General features: G+C 44.8%; 1 protein-coding gene across 9 annotated transcripts in view; it reads left to right on the top strand.

Moving 5' to 3' along the window:
* Positions 1–23,866, top strand: part of TERT (telomerase reverse transcriptase) — a 65,339-nt gene that overhangs the window by 6,000 nt on the left and 35,473 nt on the right. For 2 of the 9 annotated variants that reach the window (XM_077933397.1, XM_077933395.1), the window contains exons 3-16: positions 968–1,166; positions 3,015–3,204; positions 3,563–3,745; positions 5,218–5,379; positions 6,346–6,459; positions 9,511–9,596; positions 12,831–12,944; positions 15,006–15,077; positions 15,680–15,868; positions 17,406–17,532; positions 17,752–17,813; positions 20,175–20,299; positions 22,138–22,275; positions 23,352–23,471. In XM_077933397.1, the coding sequence (XP_077789523.1) occupies positions 968–1,166; positions 3,015–3,204; positions 3,563–3,745; positions 5,218–5,379; positions 6,346–6,459; positions 9,511–9,596; positions 12,831–12,944; positions 15,006–15,077; positions 15,680–15,868; positions 17,406–17,532; positions 17,752–17,813; positions 20,175–20,299; positions 22,138–22,275; positions 23,352–23,455 (1,865 nt within the window). In that variant the 3' untranslated portion in view covers positions 23,456–23,471. Of the gene's footprint in view, positions 1–967; positions 1,167–3,014; positions 3,205–3,562; positions 3,746–5,217; positions 5,380–6,345; positions 6,460–9,510; positions 9,597–12,830; positions 12,945–15,005; positions 15,078–15,679; positions 15,869–16,706; positions 16,989–17,405; positions 17,533–17,751; positions 17,814–20,174; positions 20,300–22,137; positions 22,936–23,351; positions 23,476–23,866 lie in introns of those variants that run through there. The other 7 variants (XM_077933396.1, XM_077933394.1, XM_077933401.1 and 4 more) reach the window with 5 other exon arrangements.

Here is a 23,866-nt window from a genome sequence, read left to right as displayed (position 1 = left end):
TTGTAAATAAGTCTGCGGAATTTGTTGTTGTTGTTTAGTCGTTGTGTCCAACTCTTCGTGACCCCAAGGACCAGAGCACGCCAGGCACTCCTGTCTTCCATTGCCTCCCGCAGTTTGGTCAAACTCATGCTGGTTGCTTCGAGAACACTGTCCAACCATCTCGTCCTCTGTCGTCCCCTTCTCCATCTTTCCCAACATCAGGGTCTTTTCCAGGGAGTCTTCTCTTCTCATGAGGTGGCCAAAATATTGGAGCCTCAGCTTCAGGATCTGTCCTTCCAGTGAGCACTCAGGGCTGATTTCCTTAAGAATGGATGTGTTTGATCTTCTTACAGTCCATGGGACTCTCAAGAGTCTCCTCCAGCACCATAATTCAAAAGCATCCATTCTTTGGCGATCAGCCTTCTTTATGGTCCAACTCTCACTTCCATACATCACTACTGGGAAAACCATAGCTTTTACTATACGGACCTTTATTGGCAAGGTGATGTCTCTGCTTTTTAAGATGCTGTCTAGGTTTGTCATTGCTTTTCTCCCAAGAAGCAGGCGTCTTTTAATTCCGTGGCTGCTGTCACCATCTGCAGTGATCATTGCGGAATTTACTGGCCTGCAAGTATTTCAATAAGCTTGCCCGAATGGTGTGATTTTGTGTGTGCGATACTCAAATGGTGTCGTGGCCCAGAAGACAAGTCTGCGCCGCCACCCTTGCCAGATCCTGTGCTTCCCAGGGAAGAAATTGGCATTCCTACTACACGGCCAAGTGTGCATATGAGAGTGGACAGATCTTGCCGTGCCTGTCTTATAATGTTGCCGCAGCAGAAATGTCTGTGGGGGTTTCCAGTTGTGTGTTTTCACTTGGGAGGAACCCATCTTTGTAAAATGGTAGCCTGTACTTTGGTCGTGGTGGCAACTTTTTTTAGAAAGCTCTTTCTAGACTTAATTGTCAATAAACCTGTGATTCTGCTTATAGAACTCAGGTGTTTTGTTCCTGCCTCCGAACACCGTTTCCGTGAAGATCTGATGTCCAAATTCCTGTACTGGCTGATGAACTCCTTCGTTGCAGAACTGCTGCGCTCTTTCTTCTATATCACGGAGACAATGTTTCAAAAGAACATGCTTTTTTACTTCAGAAAGGCTGTTTGGAGGAAGTTGCAGAGGATTGGCATTAGGTATTTATTACTTGAAGTGCCGTAATTCGTATCCTGCGCGAGGGGGGTGGGAATGTGTGCTCCCTTTGTACAGTCTCCCATACCTTCGTCTCGGAAGATGCCATTTGAAGAGGGTCCCATTTGCACTGCACATTTAATTATATTATGCCACTTTAATCCATCATGGCTTCCCCCAGAGAATCCTGGGAAGTGTAGTTTGTTAAGGGTGCTGGGAGTTGTTCAGGGATCCCTATTCCCCTCACAGAGCTACAGTTCCCAGAGTGGTTAAAAAGTCAGTCCCTCTCTGCGAGGGAGGCTAGGCGGTCTCCTAACAACTCTCTGCTCTGTTAAACTACATATTCAACATAAATATGGGAAGTTTTTAATGTTTAATGCGGTATATTGTGATTTTAATATTTGGTTGGGAGCCGCCCAGAGTGGCTGGGGAAACCCAGCCAGATAGGCGGGGTATAAATAATAAATTATTATTATATTATTATTATTATAAACAACTGTTTAAAGCAGTAGGATAGTGCTTTAAATGTGTCGTGCAGACGAGGTCTAGGACTCTGAACCTTTCAAATGTAGCTCACTGATTTGAGTGTTGCCGTTTTGAGGGGGTGGGCGAGGTCAGATGAACCACGCGTACCAAAAAGGTTGAGAGCATATGTGTGAGGTGTCACAGGCTATTCCTGCCCCTGATGTGCCAAATGGGTGTGCTATCATCCACAATTATTGAGATACTGCAAAGGTCTCTAAGCTCATACTGGTGTGCGAGCAAGCGCACCCTACACAGTTTCTCCACTTGAGGATTGTGGTTGAGCCAGGATCCTACTTGTGTGACGTACTCTAGTGTGTACACCCAACCCACAGCACCTTCCAGAACCCTCTGAAAGCGCAGATGGGGACATGCCCCCTGGCACATTGGGCCATTTTATTGCAAGACCACATCTCAGACACACACAAAGAGCCATTGGTTTTTTTAATTGAACCTGAGCTTCAAAGTTTCTCTGATGAAATTTATGTCCTAGCATTGTTCACGAAGACAAAGTGGAAATCCAGATGTCCTGGGTAGTCTTGCCCCTCTCTCCTCAATACAGTGGTACCTTGGGTTACATTACCTTTGAGTAACGTAACTTTCGCGTTGCGAACGCAGCATGCGCAGAAGCAGCGCCTCTCGTTGTGGACTTTCCAGGTTGCGCACGGACCCCCGGAATGAATTAAGTTCGTATCCGGAGGGTCCACTGTACAGCGGGACCTCGGGTTACAAACGCTTCAGGTTGCAGACTCCGCTAACCCGGATGTAGTACCTCGGGTTAAGAACTTTACCTGAGGATGAGAACAGAAATCGCACGATGGCGGCAGCGGGAGGCCCCATTAGCTAAAGCGGCACCTCAGGTTAAGAACAGTTTCAGGTTAAGAACAGACCTCCAGAACAAATTCAGTTCTTAACCCGAGGTACCACTGTATTAACGTTAGACCACATGGCTTGCTGTGTTACCAAGACAAGCAAAGACACACAGCTTCCCAATTTCCAGTTGGTTGAAAGAATCTAAATAACCCACTTCAAAGAATACTCAGATGACAGGCTCTGTTCTCAACAGAGTAGCAGAGAACAGCTCTGTTCTCAACAGAGTAATTCATACAGGGCTTCCCCCCCCCCCAGCCAGAACTCACCAGAACTCAGTTCCAGCACCTCTCAAGTGGGCGCCATTACCATTGTAGGAGAGCAATGGCGGTGCTCACGGTGAGTTCCGGCACCTCTTTTTCTGGAAAATAGCACTGATTGTACAGAAGCAAAACTCGAGGGTAATTTTGTGATCTGCTTTGTAGTCTGTTGTAAAAGAATAATGTTCCTTTCCACTTTAGAAGTCATCTGGCCAAAGTGCAGCTTCGTGCCTTATCAAAGGAGGAGATTGAAATTCTGCAGCAGAAAAAGTGTGTCCCTCTGGCATCGAAACTCCGGTTCATCCCCAAAGCGAATGGGCTGCGTCCCGTGGTCAACCTGAATGATGTTGTAGGTGCTGAAGCATTCTGTAGAAAGAGCAGAGACCAAAAGGTTCTTATTTTACAGTTGCATAGTGTGAAGTTCATTCAATGAGCAAGTGTTGTGTTTATCATCTTTGTAGCCCTCGTCTGAATCCCATCCCCAAATAATAATAATATTTGGGCGGCTTCCAACAAGAGATTAAAAATACATTAAAATATCAGTCATTAGAAACTTCCCTAAACAAGGCTAAATCCTATTCCTACATCCTTCTTAAATGCAGCATGCGTCCTTTCCAAGAACTCTTCATTTTCTCCCTCTGCTAGTTGCCTTCTCTTCCAAGAGTTCAGTCAACTTGGACATGCATGAGAATGCTTTGTCCTTTGTGAAATGCCCCCCTAATTTCTCTCTCTCTTTAATTTTCTTCTAGGTTCAGTACTTCAACAAACAACTTAAAAACTTATTTAGTGTCCTTAGTTATGAAAGCACCAAGAACCCTATCTTGCTTGGCTCTTCTGTGTTTGGAAAAGATGATACTTACGCAATATGGAAGAAGTTTGTTTTGAAGGTTTTAGAGTCAAACTCTGAAATGCCGAGATTCTACTTTGTGAAGGTAACGCTTAGTGTCTCCATTGGGCCTGGCTGTTTTCCATTTCTTGAAAGTGGACAGAACCGAGGATTTTTCTTTGTTTAAGGCTGCAGTACTGTGGCCAAGCTCTGTTGAACCTAATGGCACGTAGGTCTGAATAAACATGCACTGGGAATCAGGAATATTTCATAAGTCGGGGTCTGTGGCCCCAGTTGCTCACTTTTGTAACGCTGCTGGTGTCGAGCTGTTTGCTTCTTTCTCTTCACTCCAGGTAATCAAACCTGTAGGGAAAGATAAGGGACCCCTGTCCAGTCGTGGCAGACTCTGGGGTTGTGGCGCTCATCTCGCTTTATTGGCCGAGGGAGCCGGCGTACAGCTTCTGGGTCATGTGGCCAGCATGACTAAGCTGCTTCTGGTGAACCAGAGCCGCGCACGGAAACACCGTTTACCTTCCCGCCGGAGCGGTACCTACTTATCTACTTGCACTTTGACATGCTTTCGAACTGCTAGGTTGGCAGGAGCAGGGACCGAGCAATGGGAGCTCACCCCATCACGGGGATTCAAACGGCTGACCTTCTGATCAGCAAGTCCTAGGCTCTGTGGTGTAACCCACAGCACCACCCGCGTCCCTTTTTGTAGGGAAGGATAGGGCTCTGTAATATCTCAAGAAAGGACAGTTTTAAACTGGAGTTGGTTTCATACTTGGGTTGAGACAGAATTCACACTAGGCTTCCAAGTTTTGCCCTGTGCAGAACTGAGGTCAATTCAGGGGTTGTTAACTTGAGTCAGCGGAGACCAGTCACGTTGGGCGTTACAGAAGGTGTGCCGAAACGTGCCAACCCCAAAAAGGCTGCTGTTGATTGGCACATATAGTCTCGTCCACTCTTCAACACACTCACATTATCTCTCGTACACGGACACACTCGCATTGTCTCTCATGCACACACACATGCTTTCTCTCACCTGCGAGTCCTCCACCTGCAACATGTACGAAGCAAAGTTTAGAGAGAAACTCCAGCAGTAAGGAGCCTTTGCAGAACCCGGCAAATTTCTCTGTTCTGTGCAGATTCCAACCAAGGATTTGGAAGTTTTACAGGTATCCATCCCCCACTCCAGTTACAGGGCTCTTGCCTCTCAGCTGCTCACCCCTAGTTTGTTGAAATTTCCATTAAAACCCTCCTGAAATCTACAGTCCACATCCCCTGTTGAAGCTAAGCATGTGTTAACTGAGCAGAATATAGGTTTGTCCTCTGCTACCCTCATCCCTGTCTTTTCTTCCTCCCTCTGTTCCCTTTCCCTGCACTGAAGTTTAGTCTGTGGCCTATCCTGTTCGTAAATGCATTATTGGTGATATTGTCATTGTCCTTTGCAGACTAAATCTGTACCGGTTAGCAAATGCCCCCCCCCCCCTGCAATTTCCTTGCTTTGTATGATATCTGATGCACGGTTGAAAGTTTAAAATAATGGAATTTCTTCTCTCCCCCCCCCTCTTTCAGGCTGATGTCACGGGAGCTTACGATACCATTCCCCATAATAAACTGATAGAAGTAATTTCACAAGTCCTCGCTCTGGAGAGAGAGACCCGTTACAACATACGCCGCTATGCAGTGATCATGAGGACCAGAAATGGACTTAAGAGAATATGCTACAGGAGACATGTAAGGTGGATCTTTTTCTTTCTCTCACCCCCATTTTCTGTTCTCTGATAAGTATAACAACCGTGGGAACTCTGTAACGTCTTTGTAAATATTCCACGGAAAGGCTATCCAACGAATACCATCCTTAAGGCCGGAAAGCAACACATTTTGAAATGTCCTGCCTGCTAACTAAAAATGGTCGCTCCTACTTGGGGTGCTTCCTCTCGCTCACTCCAGGGTTTTGCAAGAGGTTCCAATGGAACCTCACTGATGCCTTGTGTCGAAGTGCAGCAGCAGGACTTTTCCTCCCCCAAGTTCTCTATGGAGGAAGGCAGAGGCCCTTCCCTCATGCTGAGCTTTGGCAGGATGTAGAAAACCTCAGCATCGTGCTCCTGCAAAAGTCAGACCTGGAAGAGGATCCTTGTGCTGGGCATGCAAGATCCGCGAGCAAGCAGGTTTATAGAGCCCTGTTCAAAATAGTTGAGCCATATCCCTGTTCCAGAGGTGAATTCAGCAGTTCTTAGCTAGGTGGCAGTGCCTGCGTTTGAGACTGCTCCTGCCTTGATTTTGAAGTAGCCTGGCATCAGATGGTATCGTTGGTGGCAGAGAAGCCGTGCCCTAGCTTTTGCAGGGTTTTTAATTTATTTTACACCATGGAAATGCATATCTGCTGAATAGTCCAGGTTTTTAAAATTGTAATGTTTCTTCTGAGTGCACCAGGAGCTTCGTGGTTCTTATTTATTGATTACCACAGAAAAGAAGGGAGGAAGTATGGGCTGGGGACCACATGCCAGCAGCTCCTGGGAGAACTGTGGGGCAGCCCTTGCCCAAACCCTTGGGAGAAGCTGGGTGGGGGATGCCAGGAAGTAGAGTGGTCTTCTGCCTGGCCCCTTCCACATTCTCTTCTCTCAATCCAGCTCCTCGTAATTGTTAACCCTGACATTTTTACTATGCTGGAGGTCAACTCATAAATCTAATATATCTCAGTCTGGACGTTGTTTGCAGGTATCTGTTTCCAGTGAGTTTAAGCCTGATATGAAACAGTTTCTGTGTCATCTTCAAGAGAGCACCTCACTGCGGAATGCAGTAATAGTTGAGCAGGTAAGCTTCGGTGTACCCTTCCGTTTAACTAGGGAGGCTGAGATTGAAAGAGGATTTCCTAAGGCTGCCCCATTGGTGTGTTTTGAGGTCCCAAGCTGTAGGCAAGCCTTGCGATTGGTTGTCTCTCTCTCTTACAGACACACACACACACACACTTCTTCATTTTTTTTACTGTCTCTTGCTATGCCGTCTGAACTTGTCAAATCGTAGTAAATCTTAACTATGGTTTAAAGTTTGGGTGACATGCTAAAATGTAGCTTTGCCAGCGCCAAACATGTGGGGCGAGGGAAGCATGCAATCCCAAGGCTCACTTAGGCTCACAATAAACCACAGTTGTTCAATAAACCATGGTTTCTTTTAATACCTGCTGAGTTCAGGACAGCCAATAAATTCATGGCAGAGGCAAGATTTGAGCAGTAGACTGCCTGAGTCATAACTCCTTCAGTTAGGCTGCAATCCTAAACCCACTGCATCCAGTAGGATTTACCTCTGAGTAAACATGCATAGGTTTGTACTATTAGCCACTGCATTTTACCATTTATGTAGATGAGATTAACTTCAAGACGATTTATTCATTTGGGGTTGACGCTAGTATTTGTGTTCCTGTTTAGAGGTTGCTCAGATCTTGCATTGTGCAGTTTTCACTTTTAATATTTTAATTCCTCTTACCACGATCCTGCAGTCTGAGCTTTCCATATCTTGGTGCACAAGGGAGAATTCTGAAACGGGCAATGTTAGCAGCTTTAAAAGAGGGGATTTTGTAAAGCTCTGTTTAAAATATGCCCAAGGGAAAATTGTACGGAGCCTTAGTTTGCTCAGCTATACTGATCCACACATGTTTCTCCTTTTGAATAGTATCATCAAATGCCACGTTAATTTGCTGCATCCATTCCACTCCGTGACTTCTCAATTTACCGTATTTTTCGCTCTATAACACGCAGATTTTTTCTCCTAAAAAGGAAGGGGAAATGTCTGTGCGTGTTATAGAGCGAATGTGTGGTCCCTGGAGCCAAAAAATCAAGCAAAAGTCAAACCGCGAGTCACGAGAAGGGAAACCTGAAAAGAGGAAGTGGCAGCTTTCCTGCATTCTGCCTCAGGGTCTTACTGCCCACCCTCCTCTGTTTCGTTGCTGTGTTTGCTCAAACGGAACAAAGAGCAGGGAAAGCCCCTCCCCTCCAGGCAAGCAGAGTGCCGTTCTTTCTAATTCCTCTCTGTGCTCCGGTGCTGCTGGGGGAGAGGGAGAGAGAGTGGGGGAGGGAGAGGGAGAGGGGGGGAGGGAGAGGGAGAGAGGGGGGGAGGGAGAGGGAGGGGGGAGGGAGGGAGAGAGAGATGGCTGGCTTGGGGGGGAACTTTTGCCTTTCTTTCCTCCCACCCCAAATCCCTCTCCAGCATTCTTAGCCAGCTGCTTCTCTGCACACCCCTCTCATGTCCCTTCTTTGTTTTTCCTTCGCTCCCCACTTAAAATGTGGTTACAAAGCATAGATCAACATGGATCCTCAGGATCTTTGCATTGGGTCACCCCAAATTCACCATCAGATCACATAGCATGTCCATGGCTACAGCCTGCACCCAAAAAAAGCAAGCACCCACTGTTGCCTGAGGCTGCAATGGTGCAAAAACGTGGTTACAAAGCATGGATCCACAGGGATTCTCAGGAACTTTGCATTGGGTCACCCCAAATTCACCATCAGATCACATAGCATGTCCATGGCTACAGCCTGCACCCAAAAAAAGCAAGCACCCACTGTTGCCTGGGGCTGCAATGGTGCAAAAACGTGGTTACAAAGCATGGATCCGCAGGATCTTTGCATTGGGTCACCCCAAATTCACCATCAGATCACATAGCATGTCCATGGCTACAGCCTGCACCAAAAAAATCACGCACCCACTGTTGCCTGGGGCTGCAATGGTGCAAAAACGTGGTTAAAAAGCATGGATCCACAGGGATTCTCAGGATCTTTGCATTGGGTCACCCCAAATTCACCATCAGATCACATAGCATGTCCATGGCTACAGCCTGCACCCAAAAAAAGCACGCACCCACTGTTGCCTGGGGCTGCAATGGTGCAAAAACATGGTTAAAAAGCATGGATCCACATGGATCCTCAGGATCTTTGCATTGGGTCACCCCAAATTCACCATCAGATCACATAGCATGTCCATGGCTACAGCCTGCACCCAAAAAATCACGCACCCACTGTTGCCTGGGGCTGCAATGGTGCAAAAACATGGTTAAAAAGCATGGATCCACATGGATCCTCAGGATCTTTGCATTGGGTCACCCCAAATTCACCATCAGATCACATAGCATGTCCATGGCTACAGCCTGCACCCAAAAAAAGCACGCACCCACTGTTGCCTGGGGCTGCAATGGTGCAAAAACATGGTTAAAAAGCATGGATCCACATGGATCCTCAGGATCTTTGCATTGGGTCACCCCAAATTCACCATCAGATCACATAGCATGTCCATGGCTACAGCCTGCACCCAAAAAATCACGCACCCACTGTTGCCTGGGGCTGCAATGGTGCAAAAACGTGGTTACAAAGCATGGATCCACAGGAATTCTCAGGATTTTTGCATTGGGTCACCCCAAATTCACCATCAGATCACATGTCTGTGGCCACAGCATGAAGCACAAAAATGATACATCCACTGTTTCATTCAGAATGTTTTTTCCCTTGTTTTCCTCCTCTAAAAATGATGTGCGTGTTATGGTCAGGTGCGTGTTATAGAGCGAAAAATACGGTAGCCCTTTAGTTTCCCAGTTTGAGTGCATGTCTTTGCCACTTCCCGCCAGTAGATGGTGCTGACAGACATCCTTGTTTGAGGGAAATCCTTCATTGCTAAGCTTAACATTTTACAACTGAATCTTCTGTTCTTAACATTTTACAACTAGCATTTAGCTGTTAGGTGTTTACCCTGGGCATGCTTTACAAGCACACCTGACCTCAGAGCAGGCATAGGTGTTGACATGTTAATATTAGGCCAAATATCATAAGCCAAAGCATACAAAGTTCAAACTTCTACTTTTGCTTTTTCTTCTTTCAGGGTGTCTCTTTGAGGGAAAACAAATCCAGCCTCTACGAGTTCTTCTTGCAGTTGATCCACCATAGCATTCTGAAAATTGAGAAGAGGTAAAGTCTCTTTTATTATCATTGGTTACATGAACTTCTCAGGTACCAAAATGTATTTGCCTGATGGCACACAGCTCATGATTTTTTCTCCCCAGCAAACCATGAATGGTAAACCAAAAGCAGACCTTATCTTCCTGATTTTTAGTTTTCTTGGCGGGGGGGGGGAGTGTGAGGACTGCTTCAGGCGCAACCCTAAAACCATTGTTTATTTACCTGGTTTATTACCATGGTTTTTAAGCTGAGTTCACAGACTACTTTACCAAATTATAGTTTTTGGCCAGCATTGCTTCTGAATGCAGCCAGTTGGCTGAGGTAATTTCTGAATTCAGAATAAAACAACGAAGAGTCTTGTAGTTCTTTAAAGACTTAAAAATTTTAAAGCATAAGCTTTCGTCGGCTTTTTCAGAAGCTTGTGCCATAATAAATTTGCTACAATATTCTTTAATTTGCTGCAGCCAAAATAATTAATATCCCTCTGGAAGCTGAATCAAGAATGTTGTTCCAAATCCAATCTTTCAGAGGAGTCTTAAGCATTAGCCTGTATCCATTTCTTTTAAAGCTTAAAAAATAATAATGGGAGGCTTTCAGAATGGAGAAGCTAATGGAATGGGTTTAGCTGAGTGCCCAAAGGGGAATTGCATTCATTCAAATCGGCATCCATTAATTTTGCAAGAACAATCAAGTGTTTGCCAGAATCTTTTCAGCAAAATTAATTGACTCCCCTTGCTTTCATAATTATGATAAGCCGTGTAGGCTGTTTCTTTGCATTGATCAGGTGGACGTTGGTCTCTTCAAAGACCAGTTTGGGTTCAAGAAGATCATTTTCCCTTTGTGTATTTCCTGTTCTCGTGAGAGTCTGACTTCTATAGGTGGACTACAGTCGTCCAGTGACGTGTTGTTGTTGTTTTTAAGCACTCTTCACACTATCAGGCCTGCTCCTCTTATCACTTCATATGTTCCAGGGTTGACGGTTGCCATTCAAAACTAGTTCCAGGCCTTATATCTTTTCCTCAAGCCCGGGTGGTCTACACATTGTCTGTGTTGGGTCCAAAGAACTACTGTGGCTCCAAGGTGGCCCTCAATAGAGCGTCTCATCAGTACAGGGGATGGCTCGCTCTCAATAAATGAGTACAACTGCTTGCTTTGTTAACCTGCAGCCGTTTTTTTCAGGGCTGACCCTGACTCTTTTCAGATCCCTTCCTTTATGGAGACCTCTGCTGAGTCTGTTAGACTGTTGTCGGGCTAACAAATATGTTGCTCAGACACAAGGGATTCTGTGAAGTATTTGTAGAAGCATATGATGGATTTGCCATTTGGCCGATAAGTTATTTTTGCTAAAACTATTGACTTTGGGCACAAAAGAGCCACGAATATTTTGGAATTCGCTGGAAAATTCTAAAGCTCTTGGATGAATATCTGAGGGTGCCGGCGGCATGTGCTAGACAAATAAGCTATCGCCAAGATACACAGCGCTGACTGCGTGTTTGAAGGGTAGAGTTACGTAAGTGATCAAAGCTGACAAGGAGGAAAGATCAAAGTCTTGTCTGAATGCCCCTTCTTCCCTCTCTGAATGCTTTCATTTCAGTGCCGTGTTGAATGCAGATTAACGTAGCATTTCATAAGATTCTGCAAAGTGTATTTTTATTGTAAATCGATACAGCTGAGAAGTACAGAAGTGACCGGCAGCACTTTGAGATGAGCCTCAGAATGTGCGGGATACTTTTTCATTTCTGTATGCGATGAACCATTGATCTGTGGACCTGTCTAGTTCTGCACTATGTGACTGGCAGGACTTTTGGACATGGGATTTCCTAGTCCCAGTGCCAGAGAGACACCTAACAGAAGATTCTGGGAACAGGGGACCTCGAACACACGAAGCATGTGTCCTGCCCAGTCTATCCAGACTGAGGACACCCCTTTGAGCAATGCCATTTTGGTTGTCATTTCTCTCCTGGAGTCCACAAGGGTCCTGGGGCTTGAGAATTACTAGCTAGTAACAGAGAGAGGGAGGGACGCGGGTGGTGCTGTGGGTTAAACCACAGAGCCTAGGACTTGCCGATCAGAAGGTCGGTGGTTCGAATCCCCGCGATGGGGTGAGCTCCCGTTGCTCGGTCCCTGCTCCTGCCAACCTAGCAGTTCGAAACACGTCAAAGTGCAAGTAGATAAATAGGTACCACTCCGGTGGGAAGGTAAACGGCATTTCCATATGCTGCTCTGGTTTGTCAAAAGCAGCTTAGTCCTGCTGGCCACATGACCCGGAAGCTGTACGCCGGCTCCCTCGGCCAATAAAGCGAGATGAGCGCCGCAACCCCAGAGTCGGCCACAACTGGACCTAAGGGTCAGGGGTTCTTTACCTTTACCTTAACAGAGAGAGAATCCAGAATGTTCCCTCTGTGTGTTTTGTTTCGTTTTAACATGGGAGACCATATTTCAAATGCGATCTTCCGTCCCATGCCTCCACTCGGTTTCTGAAATACAGGCAACTCCCAAGTTTACGTGGAGATTTTGTTCTACACCTCCGGGCTTGTAACCAAAATCGTGTATATTGGGGGAGCACCCTGGAGAGTCCTCCTGGCTCTTAAGGAGAGCCTCTCCAGAGCCCAGGGAGAATGTCCCAATAGACGTGATTTCAGTTACAAGCCCGGAGGTGCAGCAGGGACTCTGCCCTGCTGTTGCTTGTGGGGAGGGTGTCATAGGGGTGTCCTTGTTTGCAGGGTTTGGTGGGCCCCTGAGGCAGAATGCCCTGGTATTTAATAATAATAATAATTTATTATTTTCCCCCAGCCACTCTGGGCGGCTCCCAACAGAATATTTAAAACACAATCAAACATAAAAAACTTCCCTAAACAGAGCTGCCTTCAGATGTCTGCTAAAAGTCAGATAGTTGTTTATTTCCTTGACATCTGATGGGAGGGCGTTCCACAGGGTGGGTGCCACCACCAAGAAGGCCCTCTGCCTGGTTCCCTGTAACCTCACTGAGTAAGATGCTGGGAATTGTCAGCTGATGATGGAAGATGCAAGTCATGAGGTAGGCTGAGGCCCCAGCCAAGAATCATGGAGTCTACCCTTGTATTTAAAAATGTATTGCATCATTTTTTAAGAATTGCATTAGAAGAAAAAACAAATTGCATGCGTAGGCTGGCCACGTTCTGGCAGCAACGAGCATCTCATTCATGCCTGCCGTCAGCTTTCAGCATTTGTGATGGCGAATTTTTGTTCCCTGATACTTGCTAGGTACTATGCCCAGCGCTGTGGAATCCCCCAGGGCTGCATCTTGTCAACCCTGCTATGCAACCTCTGCTATGGAGACATGGAGGACAAGTTGCTGCGTGGCGTGCAGAGAGATGGGTATGGTAATATTCCGCTACCTGCTATATAATAGTTGTTCCCTCCTGTGTTCTCAAAAAAGGTTCATTGATATTGTGCATCAGTTGTTCAAGCTTCTACCAGGGAAGACCAGCAAGGATGGAAAGGGCTTGACGAAGCAAGTGGGTAAAGTTGAAATGTGGAAACGGTCTGTGCCAGGGTTTTGTGTATAAACTAGCAAGCAACACGGGGAACTGCAGTTCTTTGGCAGTGTCTGGGAATCTGACGTAGATTTCCTTGGACCAGCAGTCCACAAAGATTGTGACCTGTAGTGACTTGGTGTCAGGCTTTGGGGAATCCTATCCCTTCCTATGCTTTTGAATTATGGTGCTGGAGGAGACTCTTGAGAGTCCCATGGACTGCAAGAAGATCAAACCTATCTATTCTGAAGGAAATCAGCCCTGAGTGCTCACTGGAAGGACAGATCATGAAGCTGAGGCTCCAATACTTTAGCCACCTAAAGTAAAAATAATTAGAAGAGAAGACTCCCTGGAAAAGACCCTGATGTTGGGAAAGATTGAGGGTACAAGGAGAAGGGGACGACAGAGGATGAGATGGTTGGATAGTGTTCTCGAAGCTACAAACATGAGTCTGACCAAACTGCGGGAGGCAGTGGAAGACAGGAGTGCCTGGCGTGCTCTGGTCCATGGGGTCATGAAGAGTCGGACATGACTAAACAACAACAACATCTCTCCCACGGTGGCAGAAGAGATCTTACCAATTAGTTTATTCAGTAATCACAGCGAAAGACAAAGGTCTCTCTCTAGAAAATGGTGTTGCTCCGAGTAAAGGCCAACGCCCTCTGTCTCCCTTATCCTACGTTATCCCAGCGCCAGCTGATCTGAGCTTTCTGTTCTACTACCCTCAATGCCCGCCTAGTCCGGGGGGGGGGTCAGGAAGGCTCTCCAGAAACACTTGTCAGCTGTCTCTCCCCTGGTGCTTCTTCCTGCTGTTCCTCTCCCAATATTTCCCAGCTTTCCCCCTCTGCAGCCTCTGAACTATGTCCTTCTGCCAACCACTGTTCTAAATCTATACTGTCCTCCTGTTCTCAGGAAGGTTAAGGAGAAGGGGGCGGGAACCATTCCTCCTCAGTCCAGCCCCTGACACTTGGTTGCTCAGTGGTGTAAGTTTTTCACCCATTACAGGAAACGTGAACTCATTTTACGTCAAACATGAGCACCACCAAGTCCTCAGTAAACTGCCGGGTGGGACTACAGTCGTACCTGGAACTCAAACCTTTTGGCTCCCGAACGCCGCAAACCTGGAAGTGATTGTTCCAGTTTGCAAATGTTCTTTTGGAACCCGAACGTCGGACGGGGCTTCTGGTTGGTTGCAGTAGCTTCCTGCAGCCAATCAGAAGGCGCAATTTGGTTTTCGAGCGTTTTGGAAGCCGAACTGACTTCCGGAACGGGCTCCGTTCAACTTCCAAGGTACAACTGTACCCCGATTTCTCCTCGTGTTAAAAAAAAAAAGTATGCTCTTACTCTATATTTTATGATTTGGAATTTATATTTAAGCGTTTTTAGTTGCATTTTGGTAATATATGTGGTGCTTCACAAACTGCTTTGATGCTATTGCCAAGAAGCAGTGTACACATCATTCATTATCAGTAATCATTATCTCCATCCATCCTCAGATTAACTTTATGGGAAAGGAGGTCCAGTGTGTGTGTGTTGAGACAAGCATCCCCTGCATTGTCCTGCTTTAAGCGCTCATAAAAATATAAAATGTTCTTCTAGGTGCCTGTTCTGTGCCCAATGGCTAATTAATAAGCAGATCTGCTTATACAAAGAACCATAGAATTGTAGGGTCATGGTGGCCACCCAACCTTTGCTTAAAAACCCTTGTTGAAATGAGATTCCTCTTGTGGGAGCCTGTTCCACTGCCGAACAGCTCTTAAATAAATTGGAACGCCACAAACTCATTTCCCCAAATGGATTCCATAATAATATTGGTAATAAAAGCAACATTCCTACTTAACGCAACGTAAATTTTTATTTTGGCGACGCCTGTTTTAACATGTTTTTTAAATTCACATTTCAGGGTGCTGATGCGATTGACAGATGACTTTTTGCTTGCCACGCCTCATTTGACAGAAGCAAAGGCATTTTTAAGGTATGGTCTAAAGTATGGAAGTTTGATCAATTGAGTCTCCTTCTTTGCACAAAGGAATGGAAAGAAATCTGCCCTTGTTCTGCTGTTTCTCTTTCGTATTCTTAGTGATGAGTTGATCTTGTATGTATATGCTCCTGTTCTACAAAGGTGCGAATAAAGTAGTGAATGTGGTGTTCATTTCTCCATTTCCAGAGAACCTTGGCTTTGTGCGTGTGATTTTAGGCTTGTGAAGACTTGCTTGAATTATGTTCATCATGCCTGTTGACATCTCAGCTGCCTCCCCGGCTTCTGAATATGGGTCTTGCCCTGAGAACTCCTTCCTTCTCTCCATGCCTATGAACTGGCATCATTTATAAAGCATAGGGAAATAGGTCCGGAAGTTCTAATACTTTGGCATACAGCCCTACTTAAAATGAACAATTGTAATGAGGCTTGCAAGAGGGCAATCTTAATAATCCACTTAAAATTATTTACAGCTTATTTTTGCTGTTAAAAAACCCCAGCCTTGTTCTGTCATAGAACAAAAGCAAGACTGCGGGAGACAGTGTAAAAATGCAACTGTGTAAATAAGATTTCTAAACCACATGTTTTCATTAATTTAGGACTCTGGCCATGGGCGTTCCAGAATATGGCTTTGTTATAAACCCAGGAAAGACAGTAGTGAATTTTCCAGTTGATAAAGATATCCCGGGATGTTCAGCGTTCAAACAATTACCAGCTCGCACTGTAATCCCATGGTGTGGATTGTTAATTGATACACAGACCCTTGAAGTTTATTGTGATTACTCCAGGTAAATGAGAAGAATATTTACTACCATGTTAGGACAGCATACTGTAATCAGTGTAGACTAATCAATTACTGTTGATTAAATTACAGTGGTGCCTCGCAAGACGAAATTAATTCGTTCCGCGAGTTTTGTCGTCTTGCGATTTTTTTCGTCTTGCGAAGCACGGTGTCGGGAAAGTTTTGGAAAAGCTTCAAAAATCACCAAAGTCTTTAAAAACCTCAAAAAAGGCTACCACACCGCGTGCTATGAGTTGCTCCTCGAAGTCAAGTCGCAACTGTGTTAACGGTGTTAAGAAAAAGGAAACAAACTTGCAAGACGTTTCCGTCTTGCGAAGCAAGCCCATAGGGAAAATCGTCTTGCGGAGCAGCTCAAAAAACAAAAAACCCTTTCGTCTTGCGAGTTTTTTGTCTTGCGAGGCATTCGTCTTGCGAGGTACCACTGTATTTTAGTTGACTAGCCAGTGGGGGCTAACTTCACTTAGACCGGTGGACACAAGTTGTGGAGATCAGTGGGGTGGGGTGGGTGGGGCTGTAATGAAAGAATTGGGATCCATTCTTGTGACCTTCCAACAAGTTTCCAGCCTCGTATTATTTTTTACCCTCAATTGCACCACCCTGAATGACAAACTTACCAGGCCCAGTTGGTTGGGCTAGAAGTATTGGGTATTGGCTAGAAGTATTGCTTCTTCAGTTGGCAAGCATGCATTGTTTGTGGTTAAACTTCCCTTTTGATTATACCAGTTGGGTTGCTGATTTGTGGTTTTATTTTTTAAAGAGCATTAGATATGCATTTGTAAATGTGCATTTGTAAAGCAGGTGACTTTTTGTGTTCTTACTCCAAGCCAGCAGCAGTATTTTAAACAAAGATAAGATGCTGTAATGTCATTAAAATTCTGCTGCTTTTTTTGTTTTTGTTTTTTTTTGGCACGCCAAAGGACCTGTGATTGTGGAGTTTTGAAGGCTTGACAGAATAGAAGGCGTCCATGTTTCTTTGCATGTTGCATAACAGAAATGCATGTCTCTTGAGACTGTATAGGTAAAGGACCCCTAACCATTAGGTCCAGTCGTGGCCGACTCTGGGGTTGCGGCGCTCATCTCGCTTTATTGGCCAAGGGAGCCGGCGTACAGCTTCTGGGTCATGTGGCCAGTATGACTAAGCCGCTTCTGGCGAACCAGAGCAGTGCACAGAAACGCCGTTTACCTTCCCACCAGAGCGGTACCTATTTATCTACTTGCACTTTGGCGTGCTTTCAAACTGCTAGGTTGGCAGGAGCAGGGACCGAGCAACGGGAGCTCACCCCGTCGCGGGGATTCGAACCGCCGACCTTCTGATCGGCAAGTCCTAGGCTCTGTGGTTTAACCCACAGCGCCACCCGCGTCCCTGAGACTGTATAGCAGTCAACAAAAAGAGAAATTAAGCAGGCCGACTTCAGACCATCCCTGTAGTAGGAGAAATCTAACCTGGTTGCATCAGAAAGCTACATAACTTCTGCCTTTTCTTCCCTTTATCACCCCTGCATCTCCTTGCTCCCCAATTGCAGTTACGCCTGCACATCTATCAGGTCGAGCCTCTCTTTCAACTCGAGCAACAAAGCCGGTGTCAGCATGAGAAATAAACTGCTAGTAGTCCTGCAGCTGAAATGCCACAGTTTATTTTTAGATTTACAGGTAAGACAGTTGTGACGCATGGGAGAAGCCTTTCAGACCGAACATTTCCAAATGTGCAGCGTACTCTGAGCCTTCAGACACTGGTGCAATTCCTGTTCCTTTGGATTTCTGCATGAAATACTGCAATCCATTTAATTTTTATGCATAGTTTTAAAATTAAGCCATAAACAGTGACTTTTTTTTTTACTCACCCCAATTATTTCTGCTCTCTAAATTTAGATCAATAGCCTCAGGACTGTCTGTATTAATATCTTCAAGATCCTTCTGCTGCAAGCCTATAGGTACGTGTGATAATTTTCAAAGCTTCATACTATGCAATGCCACTAGAAGGCGCTGTGAGTTAAGAAAACGCAATGTTTCACCTGCCATTGTTGCCTTTTGTTGTGCTGTGACTTGTCATTTTAAAGGTCCCCATGCGCTGGGGTTTCTAAACCGCTTTTATATATCTCCCCACCACCACAATGTTAAAAACACCCAGAACTTTTGACTCTGTTTTAATGTTTCAGCATCAGATGACTGTTCTATAGATCTAGGAAATGCAAAACATCTGTTTTTCACGTAGTGTTATAATTTCAGTGCCGATGCAGTTCTAAGTTCCTCCAAACAATCCACTTGCCTTTAGCTCTTATCTTTAAAATCACAGTATATCCTAATTATTGATGATGATGCTCAGTGATTAAAACTACAGTGGTACCTCGGTTTTCAAACAGCTTAGTTCACGAACAACCTGGAACCCAAATGCTGGGTGTTCCGGTTTTTGAACTTTTTTCCAGAAGCCAAACATGCTCCGTTTTGAGTCGTGAGCTTCTGTTTTTACTGTTGCGCAGCTAATTTGCGTCCCCCCATTGTAATTCAAGCCTTCTGTTTCCGTGTTTCCTATTGCGCTGCTAATTTGCAGGGGGGGGCATTTAATTAAAGCCTTCCATTTCCGATTGCAGCGTTCTGAGGTGATATTTGGTGCTTTTGTTTTTGCTATTTTACGTTTTTTTTGTTTCGGAGACTTTTTCGGTTAATTTGTTTTTATGACTATGTGGAACCCAGTTCAGCTACTGATTGAAAGATTGATTGATTGTGTGACTGCAGAAATGGATAAAAGCCCCCCATTCAAACAACGACTATCATCAGTGAAAGTAAGAAAAAAAATTATTTATATTTTTATCTTCTACACTAGTTTTATTTATTTTATAGTACAGCACATTGTGGGGACGCGGGTGGCGCTGTGGGTAAAACCTCAGTGCCTAGGACTTGCCGATCGCATGGTCGGCGGTTCGAATCCCCGAGGCGGGGTGCGCTCCCGTTGCTCGGTCCCAGCGCCTGCCAACCTAGCAGTTCGAAAGCACCCCCGGGTGCAAGTAGATAAATAGGGACCGCTTACTAGCGGGAAGGTAAACGGCGTTTCCGTGTGCTGCGCTGGCTCGCCAGATGCAGCTTTGTCACGCTGGCCACGTGACCCGGAAGTGTCTGCGGACAGCGCTGGCTCCCGGCCTATAGAGTGAGATGAGCGCACAACCCTAGAGTCTGTCAAGACTGGCCCATACGGGCAGGGGTACCTTTACCTTTACCTTACAGCACATTGTTTATTCCTTTCATTTTATGGATCAATGGTCTTGTTAGATAGTAAAATTCATGTTAAATTGCTGTTCTAGGGGTTGTTTTTAGAAGTCTGGAATGGATTAATCCATTTTGCATTACTCTCTATGGGGAAGCACGCCTTGATTTTGGAACAGACTTCTGGAACGGATTAGGTTTGAGAACCAAGGTACCACTGTAATACAGAAGATCAGCATCTGATGTAAATTCACTTAAATTGAAACAAAAGCGAAGGGTGTGTAGCTGCACTTGCTCAACATTTGTGCCTTTGTTCCCCGATTCCTCTGCCTCTTCGGCATGTAATTCATTAACATTTTAAAAAAACAATTCTGGAACATTATGTCTAGCTGAACTCTGCCAGGACTTTGACCTGTTCCCTTTCAGCCTTGTCCTTGTGTGTTAGACTTCCTGTCTTCACTTTCTGAAGTTCTGATTATCTTTTAATGGCTTTGTAAGCATCTTTCCTCCTGCAAGGGTTTCCCCTGCCCCTGGCAAACACATTCTTATCGCACAGAACATACACTTTGGTCAAGGCCAAATGGGAACGGCTTGGGTGTCACTGGAAACCACCCAGGTTAGGTTTTTAATCTCGGCGCCATTTTGCTCTTCCGTGCAACAGCTGTCAAGGACTGGGACAGAGATTCCAGGCTGCCTGCACACTATAAATTTAAAGTACGTGGTTTTCCCCAAAGAATCCTGGGTGCTGTTAAGGGTGCTGAGAATTGCAGCTCTGTGAGGGCTAAAGTACTACAGTTCCCAGGATTCTTGCGGGGGGGGGGGTTGTGCTTTAAATTTATGGTGTGTACACAGCCCCCCAGACCATGGGGAGGTCTCTTGAAAAGAAACAAATATGCTGTATAAGGCTGAACAAGGTGTCACTGTATTTTTTCTCAAACGTCTGCCTGGTTTCATTCTTTACAGAGCCTGCTTACAAAACGCAGGCTCCTTTTACTGCTGAATTGGGTGGAATTTTAATTCTTCACAGAGCTGAGATTCTGTGCATATTTAAGTGGGTTTTAAACCACTGAAAGCTGCTCCTTTTTTAATTCCAGGTTTCATGCGTGTGCCCTCCTACTTCCTTTTAACCAACAAGTTAGAAATAATCCCAGTTTCTTCCTGGCGATAATCTCTGACACTGCCTCATGTTGCTTCTCTCTACTAAAAGCCAAAAATGCAGGTAGGTGAAATAAATGTACTAAAACCGCAGCCCTTGGGGAACAGTTACTTACTGGGAGTCGTTCTTCTGACTTAACGTTTCTTGCTTAGGACCAAACTAGACATCTCACTGAACGTTGCATCCTTCTCTCTCTCTTTTTTAAACCCCTCTCTAAATAGCCACAGGGGGCCGAATGTAATAGGAGAAAATTGGGAATGCTGTGGATAGTAGGAGAGGATATATTGATTAAATATTATCCTTCCTCAGGCTAGTGAGTTAGTGGCAGAGCACATTACCTGTATATCACAGGAAGCTAGTTGGTGGATTCGTTAGAATCTCTTGTTATGCAATTTTAGTCTTTTCTTGTCCAGATTGGATTTTGCTGGTAAATTCCCCTTTAATTCCCTCTTAAAAACAATAATGACACAATAGTCTTCTTTTAAGAATAAGAAGAAGTTTACTTACCTTCAGTTCACAGTTGGATCCCTGAAGGCAGGCTTTAGCTTGTAGCTACAGAAGAAAGTGTGAGCTCATCGCACATGGGGAATGAGCCCATGTGCTGCTGGCTGAGATCCAGCAGACAGCAAAAGAGCATCAAGAGAGAGAAGGGAAGATGGCTGCATGACTGCCTCTTTTGTAGGGTCTGCCAGGGTCACACCCATCTACCTAGTCACAAGCAGGAGGAGGATGCTCCAGACCAGGCAAGACAGCAAGTTCTGGCTGGAGCAACATTCCCCTGCATGTCCACTCTAGGCAAACAGGAAATGTTATACTTGACTGCAACAGTGATGTTGCATCCCACAAGAAGTGTGACATTGAAGGCGGACCAGTTGAACGCTTTCATCCTGTTTTCACAAGCTGCTGTTTTGGTTGGGCTGCAGGGAGGAGCCTCATTTGCTGCCCCACTTCCTTTGCGCAGCCTGTGTCCTCCAGGTACTGTTGGACTGCAAGTCCCATGAACCCCAGCCATTGTGGCCAATGGCCAGGGTCAATGCGGGCGACAGTCCCCACAGTATCTGGGTGGCACCAGGACAGATATAGAATCATAGAGTTGGAATAGACCACAAGGGCCATCGAGTCCAACCCCCTGCCAAGCAGGAAACACCATCAGAGCACTCCTGACATATGGTTGTCAAGCCTCTGCTTAAAGACCTCCAAAGAAGGAGACTCCACCACACTCCTTGGCAGCAAATTCCACTGTCGAACAGCTCTTACTGTCAGGAAGTTCTTCCTAATGTTTAGGTGGAATCTTCTTTCTTGTAGTTTGGATGAAAGAATGACGTGCTTTTTCCTCACACACACATTTTAATTGCCTAGCGCCTCTTTTACTCAGTCCTTTTAACCGACGATGGTAGCAATTGAATCTAGGCAATTATAGCTGCAATTAAGTCTTCCTCAAATTTAAGTTACTTTTTGAGGGTGGTAGAGCGGACAAGGAGATGTTGAAGAGGAAGGGATCTGTGAGAGACAGATTAGTTTTTCTTAAGGTGTGAGGCTGAGAAAGGTGGAATCTACCCCTGGGGAGAGCTGGGAAGGCTCAGGAACAAGATGGGCACTGAGCGGATGGCAACGATCAGGTAGACATTGACATTGTCTACCAGAGGCAGGTATCAGTTTTGAAGATTAAAATAGAAGGTTAACAGAATAATTTGTGTGTGTGTTTGGTTTGGTTTTCTTTTTCCTTCACTCTTTTTTATTCTTTTTTTCTTACTCTTTTTATTGTTTTTTTAAGATATTAAATCTGCTTGTTTTTGTTGTATTATATGTTGAAAACTTTTAATAAAATTGATTATTAAAAAAAGAATATAAAATCTTTTCATTAAATAAGCTCAAGTCTTTCTTGCTTGCTTTACACCTAGATATACCTTTTTCGCCTGCTGGTGGTTCAGCACCACTTACATACAAAGCTGTGCAATGGCTCTGCTATCGTGCCTTCAGTGTGAAATTAGGAAATCACAGAGTTATTTACAAATGTCTTCTTGTACCACTCCAACAATGTAAGTACCTCTCCGCTTCATGCCAAGACATGCAAATGCTGTTCATGTCTCTTAATTTTCCTTTCCAACTAAAAACTGTTAAGTTTATTCTTGAAGTGACTCTTTAATTTAGTTTCTGTTATCATTATTCTTGACAATGCGGGGGTGGGAGTAGGAAATAACTACGGATGCTTTTGAGAAATTAGGATATCGATGGGTAGGAAAATGCTAGAACGGGTGACTCTCAACTTAGGCGGGCATTATGTTCAGGGGATAGCGCATAAATTGTGTATAGTCAAAACACATTGGGTTCAACGGCGAGTGGGACTGCCAAAGTCTTTCACAACCCCCACCCCCCAAATGCCCATCCCCTTTTAAAAAATAAAATTAAAATGTGAAGCTGAATGCACTAAGTTGCAAGTTTTCTGAAGAAGCCTAATGTCTTCTAAGTCATTTGAAATATTTATAGATACAACTATAGTGCCTTAAAGATATGTGGATTTTATGATGTCAAGCTGATACTGCTCTGATTGGGGCATCTTATCTGTATAGTCACTGGCATAGTGCTAGCAATAAAAGCTAATCTGTTATATGTATTTGAGATTCTTGAGGGCATTGAACTATTTTTAAAGAGCCTTGTTGCAGGTTTGAGCCATATAATTCCTTTTTATATATATTAGAGATGGGCCAGTTTATGGTCAGAGTACGAAACTTTCTCCCCCAGGAGGCAGTGATGGTCTCCAAGTTGGTTAGCTTTAAAAGGGGATTAGACAGATTCATTGGGGGAGGACTAGCCGTTATGACTATTGCTCTCCCTCCACTCTAGGAGGCAGCATTCCTTCCAAATACTGGAAACCACAGGAGGAGGGGGTGTGCTTGAAGCAGCTAAGAAGCCTGCTCCCCATCACGTGCAGTTTCAAAATGTCCTTGGGAGTGCAGGGATGGGGTGTGCCAATGTACCATGCAGCCCAGAGGCATTGCATTGGCAAAAAATGGCCGCCCTCGTTTTAAAAGACAGCCTGCGGACCACCCAATAACCCTGTTCAGAATGATTTGTCTATCGGAGCAGCGATTGATTTTAGCATCCATCTTTTCAGGTGAAATACGGTTGCTCCGGCAAATTCCAGAAGCTTCTGTACAGCTCCTGAAGGAAGTGACAGAACCACCACTATATGAAGATTTCAAAGCCATTCTGGATTGATAGATGCAGTCCTATTGTAGGTAAACTGATTTATTTTTCCTTTAAAAAAAAGAAAAATAAATAAATAGCTAAGTCAACATCCTGTATCTCAAAGCAGGAAAAATGTAGTAATTTGGTGCCTGAAAGTACACTTAGTGCCATAAATACAAGAGCTCAAAGTGACGTTTTCAAAGTATTTTATCAGCAAAGTAAGTAATGGGATATGCTCCATTTTTAGTTCTATTTTTTACTGTGTAAAAAATTCACCTAACCTGGAATTGTCAGGGGGAAATATATTTGTCTGTAATGCAACAATGGTGAGATGCCTATTCAGGTATCTTGCCTAAAAAGTGATCTATGGCTGCAAGTTTCTGTGTTCCGTTCACTAAGCCTTGTAAACTGCTTTTAAAAATGTGACTTCTGTTTTAAAAA

This window comes from Podarcis muralis, chromosome 8 (assembly GCF_964188315.1).
Source record: "Podarcis muralis chromosome 8, rPodMur119.hap1.1, whole genome shotgun sequence".
Taxonomy (NCBI): Eukaryota; Metazoa; Chordata; class Lepidosauria; order Squamata; family Lacertidae; genus Podarcis; species Podarcis muralis.
The sequence above is the reverse complement of the archived record's forward strand: the minus strand, read 5'-3'. Positions and strand labels throughout refer to the sequence as shown.